An 8912-nucleotide genomic window follows, 5' to 3' on the forward strand; every position below is an offset into this window, starting at 1 on the left:
AAGTGGACAGCATTGGTTTAGCAACCTTTATCACCAAGCTTGATTTACTAAAAGGGCATTGGCAGGTCCCCCTTACACCGCGATCATCTCAAATATCTGCATTTGTCACTCCCGACCACTTCCCACAGTATACAGTAATAGCCTCAGGGATGCAAAATGAGCCAGCAACCTTTCAGAGGCTCATGAATACTGTAATTGGTGATATCCCAAACTGCAATGTGTACCTAGATGATGTGGTTGTGTACTCCTCTTGCTGGCCAGAGAATATGGCTGCTTTAGCAACAGATTCTGATAAACTAAAAAGGCATCTCTCAAATCTTGTGTGAATGTGTGAATTTGGAAAGGCTTCGGTCACGCACCTTGGTGAGCAGGTTGACGATCACTAGATCACTAGTCTTGAGCTTTGTAGATTCCTGGGTATGGTGGGTTTTTCTCATTGTTTTTGTTGTGCAGTCCAAAAAGACCCTATATATGGACTATTGATTGCTGCTTTCGACTGTGCCAAGTCACTTTTTTGCAGTGCTCTGGTGTTGGCTGCGCCTGATTGCTCCCAGCCCTTCAAGATTAACGGGGATACAAGTGTGTCCGGAGCTGGAGCAGTGCTGCTACAAAACGATGCAGATGACCTCAGCCACCCGGTTTGCTACATCTCAACCAAGTTCAAGCAGCATCAGCTTGGGTGTTGCACCATGGAGAAGGAGACCCTGGCCCTGCACCTTGCCTTACAGCCTGTTGAGGTGTATGTGGGGTCCAGTGCGGTGCCAGTCGTGGTGTAAACCGACCACAACCCGTGGGTGTTCTTCAACCAAATGTATAACCACAACCAAAGACTAGTGGCTCTGCTGGCCCAAGGGTTCAACCTCGTGATGCCCCATAAGAAGGGGTTCACAACATCATGGAGTGGGTAGGGCTGACTTACATTTTTTTGGCCTAGGGGTAGCCATGGCCAAAATAATAACCAAAAGACCCCCTGACTTTTAACCAAAACCCACAGTCTAGGCTTGAACAAAAATACACTTCTAAACTACCTCTCTGGACAAACAATGACAAATCCGAACTCTATTTTGTGAAATATAAAATATTGCACCATGACTACAAGTGTTTGCATCACTTGATAAATGGTATCCACTCAATTAAAAAATAATAATAATATAAATATATATATATATATATCTTGTTTGTGTACATTTAAGCAGGACCCATATACAGATCAAAGGAGACTTTTATGTAAAATTGTGTAGGCCCTACGTCTTTCAAATAAAATAGATTCCAAAGTTGTATGCATGATCACTGTATTACCTAGTATTGTATCATGGTCTGAAATTAAATTGAATATATTTTCACATGGATTAACACAAGGTATAGTGACCATTTCCAGGGTTGCAGTGGAATTTGTAAATACTTTGTTTGACAAAGTCCTATTATCCTCCCATCGGCTGATGCATAATCCATCTACTTTGTAATGAATGAGGTGGATCTAGTTTGAATTATTTGAACATACAATGTGTTCATTAGAGTGCTGAAACGAATCAATCATTCAATAACACTCTGCAGAAGCAGCATGAACACAGAACTGACTGGTTAGACTGTGTTCCCAGTGTACCATCTGTCACCTTCAGAGGAAACACATCAACAGTCACACGGCCCCACTACTCCATTTATCTCTGAGCTAATAGCAGTGGGTAACCACAATGTAACATATTTGTTAAATCAGTCCGGTGATTATACTTCCGTAACTCATTTTTATTTAAAGACATGAAGTACAGCTGGCAGGTGCAAAGATATTATGGTACAATCTCTTGTCCTTTTTTTTTCTCCAAAAACATGCATAGAACATGAGCATACAAATCATACATGGAATGCAAAAAATATATGTATCTCAAGGCTGTGTGTGTATGTCTGTGGCTGTCTGTGTATGTGTGTGGTGTGCGTGTTTTTGTTTTTTGATATTGTTATTATTTTTTCATTGCTAGGTGCGTGGTTATCCAGGGGCATTTCAAAGTCAATGCATTACATCAGAAAAACTGAACGAAAAAAGATTTTCACTCTTATTGTCACTGCATGTGAATTAGAAGCTCTTGCCATTTGTTGGTCAGGTAAGTAACTTCAGAGCACATGGTTGCCCATCATCCAGGAATACAGCATTTACAAATGAGACAGCACAGTGTGAGCGGAAAGCCACATTTCCAGCCCACCTATTCAATTCAGTGTCGTTTCTCATCTTTTTCACAATATTCAAATATACAGAAATATACAGTAATATGCCAAACTTAAAAAATTGCAGCGAAGCTCAATGTGCCAAATCTGCCTTGTGATACAGATTTTTACATGCCATTGCAGGATTGATAAAACTGCCATAATGAGCTTTGTTCAGGGCAAATAGTCTAATAGAGTCTCTAGTCTCAGTTCTTAAATATGGATAATACGTTAATTTTGCTTTATTATCCATGATGTGTTGAAGAGATAACCCCTGACCTCTTGACATCCAACTGCCACTAAAGATCAACAAATATTAGCTGTTCTCATCCCATACATGACGGGATATTGTTTTTAAAAGGCCATCTTTTACCACCGGGTGCGAGCCATTTCAGAAACTGCCCTGCCCTCTAAGTCACAGGGCAGATTTTGAAACAGATTGTAATGCCTAATTACCATCACACCTGGTCATAAAATATGGGCCCTTCAAAGCAATGGTTCACATTTTTCAATTAAATTCAAGCAGGCTGGTTTTATGCTACCCTTTAATCTTATAGCTGTATCATTGATACACTACAATAACCTCCTCTATTTACACTTTGACTCGCCACCTGGAGACAATTAATACCCCCTCCTTCTCATCAATACTATTGTAAATTGAATCCGCATCAGGACACAGGCACAGTGATTTTGTAATTCTAAGTCCAGCATAATGTTAATTTACATTTCGGACATTTTAATGGATATGTCAAATCAACTTTTGGCATTCTGTCATTGTCTCTATACAACTGCACTCCAAAGCATTCCATGTCAGTGATCCACTTGCCGCCTTCCCAAGAGTCAAATATGTGCAAATTCTTAACAGCATAGCTTTTGCAATAAGAGGCAAAGCTCTGCCGTTATCGTACAATTCTGTAGTCAGTTCGTTGGCATGGTTAAGTTAAGGGAACAAAGCCTCCTCGGTGTGCATGTTGCTATGCAGAGGAGAAAGAGTTGTGGGACACCGGTTGAGTCGTGGCAGCTAAGTTCTGCGGTCCTGCGGTGGTAGCTACGGAGACCGGAGGGGAGCCGGTCTGCACCTGGGACTGGAACTGGGCTATCTGCTCAGGGCTGGCCAGGGTCTTCAGAAGGGTGTTTTCTTGTTCAAGTTGTGTGTTGCGGTCGATCAGGTCCTTTATCTGCTCTTTGAGCACTTCCACCTCCTCTCGTACTGCAAACATCAGATGGGTCTTCACCAAGTCCTGAGGGAGAGACAAGCACATTGGAGGGTTTGTTTTTGATTGATCATGACCACAAATGTAGAAATTAGACATAACTGATTATGCTTGAAAACATTTAATTCCTCCCTCGAACCAGTTCCGCTTTTGGCATACATTTGACTCAAAATGGACCTTGGAGTATTCGGGAGGATTATAATTGGACACTGTAAGACCGACTGAAAAGCTTTTGTGGTACTGCAAAGCAGTCCCGTACTCGTCAATGATTCGCTATGGCTGGATAAACTAGGCAGAGTGTGGTTCGGCAAGGAAGAGAGCTGCTCCGTTTTGTCAGGCTGCTAGGCTGTGCCGTCTCAAGGGCATTACAGGTGGCGGCACAACCAGGGACTCAAATATTGGTCAAGCTTATCCTGGAAAAATGTGTGATGAGAAAATACATAGTAAATAAAAAATGTTCATCATCAAACTTTGATGGATGATTAATAACATCAACTATTAATAAATAGAACCCATTTTCCTGTTTAGATTTAGGTGATAAGGGACTTTAAATCAACACCCCTCCAGCCGAGTTTGATGACGAACCATATATAAAATACAATGGTGTACAATGAATCAATCAAGATTGTTTGAGCACAGTGACGTTATTCGACAATAAAACAAACTTAGCTGAATGAATTAGGCTCAAATCCAAGGTTAAAAAAGCAGTGAAGTTATGAATGGTTGCCTATAAACATTAAAATAACGCAGTGTCAAATACTATAGTACGACGCACGAGTAGTAGTAGGAAAATGTTACTTGGAATCTAACAGCAATCGGCCGTTGCTTGTCTGACATCATTGGATTATTATTGGCATCATAAACATTCATTCATTCTTATCACTATAAACACTGAAGTATTGATAAGACAAGTTAGAAACTCACCATAGCTTGCTCAATCTTGTTGTCTATGGCCACGACACCGGCTCCAGACAAACTGAAAAACATATATACAGAAAAATGTCAGGCCTAGTAAGAGTTTTTTTTTTTGCGATAGGCCTATAAACAAAATGACATGTATCACGAGTCCAACCTATATACGTCATATCAACGTCTGAGTTTATGACCGGAACATGTTGAATTTAATTGGGAAAGGCTTTTGGCCAAGCTTCACTTTGATAATACTAGTAGAAGCTTTATGACTACATGTCTAGAGCAGCAGAGATACTGTATGAAGCAATGATGAGCAAGGCAGGTTCTAATGATGGTCATTTTGGCCTTCCAACAGAGGGGCAGCGTACATTTGGGCTGACAACAGCAAGTCCTCACTCTATACAGATTGACTCACTGACACCAAGAGGGACATGTCAAATGCACGCACATCCACACACTGTTAGAATGGCCCAGATACACTACATCAGCATTTCAGCAGTCTCCCGTCTCATAGACTTGGACACAGTTGGATGTATAAACACAAAGTCAGCTAGTATGGATAAGGTTTGAAGGGACAGGGTTTGAATCAGATATTTTATATTATAATTATACTAGAGACATGGTTAACTTAACTTACTGTAATACAACTTGAAATAACAATTAAAATGTAATAACATTTTATTGGAAATATAACAGGCCAATGTCAATGTGTATTTCCATTTCACAATACATAATTGCGAGTACCATTAACTAACATTTTATTTTTTACAACTTTTCCCAAACTACAGTTTTATTCATAGCACTGGCAAATATTTATCCATGGACTGACACTCCTACTTAGTCACCAAATTGCATGCTGTTTTAATAAAGTATCACCTTTTCATCAATAGATATATTCACAGCGATGTGGCATATTTTATTTGAGTACTGGTAGATGTGCTAATTTGATCACATTCAAAATGTCGAATGTCAAATATGCAACAAGACAAAAATATTTTTTCATTAAGTCTACCAATAAATTAGAGAATGAAAAAGCATCTCACCTATCTTCTCCATCTATGGCCTTGAGGAAAACGGTTGAAGTTAAGGCACTGGAGTTGCCCTCCTGCCTGAAAGCAGCGCTGGCTGGAGAGCTAGCCTCAGCCAGCTTGGGTAGCCCCAACAGAGCTGACTGGTGCTGAAGGAGAAGGCGCTGAGCATCCTCCAACTGGGTGGTGGTGAATGTGGGCAAACTGGCATACAGTGCCATCCCACTGTTCACACCATTGTGCATTTGGGACATGGATAGAGGATAATTCTTAAGGTTAGCAGGAGATGGCACTTGACTTGCACTGGGAAGATGGGTTAAAAGGCCTTGCGTTGTGAGCGGCTGTTGCTGTTGGCGATCGAGCATAATAGGGTTGCTTTTGCCTTGCTGGTCGGGCCCACCTACCCCCATCTGAGGGACAACAGAAAAGGTGTTGACTTGGAGGGAGGTGGTCTGCTGGAGCCGCATCTGAGCCGGCATAGATACCATAGGCTGCTCATGTTGACCTCCAACCATATTTCCATTACCAGGACCAGAAGGCTTGTGCGCTAAAGGTTGAGATTCGGCAGGCTGAGGGATACTTTGGTGTGACTGACCATACTGGGCAGTAACAGAAGGTTGCTGATGACCCATCAACAGGGCTTTATTGGAGCCCGGGGATTGGTTAGCAACTGCCTGCGCATAGGTGAGCTGCTGCTGGGTCGCTGCAAAGATAGGATTCCCTGTTGGGTTCTGGACCCCCATCATGGAGACCGACTGGAGGATACCAGTCTGAGCAGAAGGTGGACCAGTGGTCTGGGTGAGATCCTTGTGAATTAGAGTCTCTGTTTGGGACACTCCCATGTTTAAGCCATTGAAAAGGGATGTCTGGAAGCCCTGAAGAGAAGTTACATAGTCCTGGGAATGTTGAACTCTGCCAACTTTTCCACCGCCGACAGTGTCAGTGTAATAGTTTTGCGTACTGACCGTGCTACTTACAGTACAGCTACTACCGATTGTGCTCTCTCTTCCTGCACCGCTATTAAAGCACTCAGGATAATTTTGCTGCATGCTCTCCCCTGCTCGCATTCCCGGGGCTGTCACTTCAGGAGTGGAAAAAGAAGGAGCAGAAACCGGGGCATCCTTGTCGTGGTAGTCGGTGCATGTCCATCGGCCCTTTTTGAATGGCTCAGAGCTAGAGTCCAGCTTTACCACCCTGAAGCGAGAGCTAGTGGTGGTCGTTGTAGGTGCAGATGTGGGTAAAGGTTGTTGTTGGGTTAAAGATACAGAGGCAACAGTCACAACTGTTACGGCAGCACTAGACTGAGTTATACTTCCTCCCGGGTTCCCATTTGGTAATCCTATAACTGCAGGGCCAGAGGTGAAGGCAACAGCAGCATTAGTATTCTCAAATGTGGTTGATATGATAGTAGAGTTCATAGTTTGGTCTTGCTGGATTGTTTCAGTTATATTGGCCCCCATGGCCACCCTGCCTGTGCCACCTTCAATATTGCTTATATTGCCACTCCCACTTTTATTATCCCTCACAAATACATTGGGCGAAGGCACGTTCACATATCCAGCATTGCTGCTCTGGTGATTAATTACACCAGTAGTTGTTCCTGTCACAGAACTGTGCATTCTAGCAACAGAAGCTGAGGTCACATCTCCTCCTGAAGAAATGTTTCCACTTGAAGTATTTTCCAGGATAACCCCAATGTTAGAGGCTGGTGAGGCCAAAGGGGACGTAGATTGAGGAGGATGACGAAGTGTCACATGATGATGTAGATAGTGGTGGTGCATAGTCCCATTCACTATGGTTCCAGATTGGTTCATGAGGAGGAGATGGGAGAGCTGGTTAGGAGAGATGGCTCCAGGACTCTCGACCTCATGGAAGTTATTGAGCGTTTCCTCAGATGAACTCCGCTCAGCTCCAGCTAGGTCATTCGCCCGAGAGAGAGAAACATCAAGGATTTCTGATGAAGACATGTCCTCAGTGTGCGATTCATCCAGATCATCATAGCTCTCGGTGTCCTCGGCAATACTGTTGTTAGTGCCAATGGATACCTGGGCTGAGGTAACACTAGTAATCTGGAAGCCACTCTTCTTTTTCATCTGAGCGCCTGCTGACTGGGACGATAGGGAGTGCAAGCTCAGGTTGTGAGGAGGTTGCTGTGGAGCTTGGGAAGACAATACTGATGAAGATTGAGTCAACAGACATTCATCGACCGGAATTTGAACGTTATTGACAACAGTGTTTGGTGGTGTTGACAACAATGTGCCACCGTCACTGCCCGTGTTGCTACCACTTGCAGGATATATCCTTTGATGTGCCATCTTTCCATTGCTGGAGACTCCTGCAGAATCCGGATGATGCATTGTAAAATAATCCTGTAGGTAGTGGCTCTTTGACAGTTCTTCAGAATAGTGTACTTGTTTAACCCCGCCGTGTTTACGACGTCGTTATATTCAACAGCTACAACTAAAACTCAATAAAGCACATACGATGGCTCACACAATAATATCTCCCATACGGAGACACATTCCTCGAATGGTCAAAGCCATCCCTCCCGTTGACAGCCGGGGATCCTAGTAGCCACTGGCTAGTGGTCGGCGGAGGCGCGCTAACGTCAGCTGACAGGCTCGCCACCCAGCGGTGTGGTGCGTAAGCTAGCAACTTTCAATTGTTGGCTTGAACCTTGACTACACCGAAATAACGTCAATCATCCAAGAAACCGAAGCATCCGAGGCTAAATCAATGCATGTATAGGTCATATTAATCTGAAGGAAAGGTAAAAGCTGCTAGCTTGCTGCCACATCCTCCATTCCCGGTTAGTGAAACACAGAACCAGGCTGGTAGCTTTAGCTATCGCCTTGTCAAATGATAACAAAAAAGAAGAGAAGTAACCCGTTATCCGGCACAGGGCTGGGCGGTGTCGCGTAGTCCGTTTCTCCTGGAAAAAGCCAAATCCGTTCCATTCAGAGTAGGTTTACAACAATATTTGCTGTATCACCCCTCCAACGTGGTAGAGTGTCACAACGCCTTCAAGCATCGGTCCTGCTGACTGGCTTTTGCTTTGCTCGTTTCTGACTGGTGCGAGACTTTTTTTTTTTGTCAGCGCGAGACCGAGTGGGAGGAGGGCTTCGTAATGTGGCAACTGCGCATGACCGGTGCAGTGCAGACCAGACATAAAGCAGTCTGGGGGCCAAACGGGTTGAAGGGACACACACACACACACACACACACACACACACACACACACACACACACACACACACACACACACACACACACACACACACACAGTGTATACAATATGGTACATTAATGGACATAGGGGCCACGCATTAGCTGTACAGTGATTCATAAACGAATGTTTATTAATTTGGATTAAAAAAAGAAAAAGGCAGTACAAAATAGATTAGGCTAAATTGGCAATTCCTTTTCAATTATTTGAGCTGCAACAGCAATCAACCAAACACATGCTCCCCCGTTTCGTCCCCTCCCTCCCTGCTGGTTGCCCCTAGTAGCAAACTCCAGTAGTTTTTCCCCCAACAATATTTTATGCATACAAAGATATTTG

General features: G+C 43.4%; 1 protein-coding gene across 1 annotated transcript; it reads right to left on the reverse strand.

The window, feature by feature from the left end:
• Positions 1-1779: 1779 nt before the first annotated feature.
• Positions 1780-8388, reverse strand: LOC311358103 (TSC22 domain family protein 1-like). Its single transcript, XM_084478099.1, has 3 exons — positions 5366-8388; positions 4335-4386; positions 1780-3437 (listed from the first exon to the last, which is right to left on the reverse strand). Exons 1-3 carry the CDS (start codon positions 7705-7707, stop codon positions 3171-3173), a joined length of 2661 nt encoding a protein of 886 aa, XP_084334225.1. The 5' UTR covers positions 7708-8388; the 3' UTR covers positions 1780-3170.
• Between the last annotated feature and the right edge of the window lie 524 nt (positions 8389-8912).

Source organism: Micromesistius poutassou (assembly GCF_964030765.1).
Source record: "Micromesistius poutassou genome assembly, chromosome: 14".
Classification (NCBI taxonomy): domain Eukaryota; kingdom Metazoa; phylum Chordata; class Actinopteri; order Gadiformes; family Gadidae; genus Micromesistius; species Micromesistius poutassou.

Excerpts from the sequence above, each read along its gene's own strand:
- LOC311358103 (XM_084478099.1), bottom strand. The coding sequence starts at position 7,707 with ATGCATCATCCGGATTCTGCAGGAGTCTCCAGCAATGGAAAGATGGCA. Across the intron at positions 4,387-5,365 it reads GCCATAGATGGAGAAGATAG|TTTGTCTGGAGCCGGTGTCG; the intron begins GTGAGATGCTTT and ends TATGTTTTTCAG. Across the intron at positions 3,438-4,334 it reads ACAAGATTGAGCAAGCTATG|GACTTGGTGAAGACCCATCT; the intron begins GTGAGTTTCTAA and ends TCTCTCCCTCAG.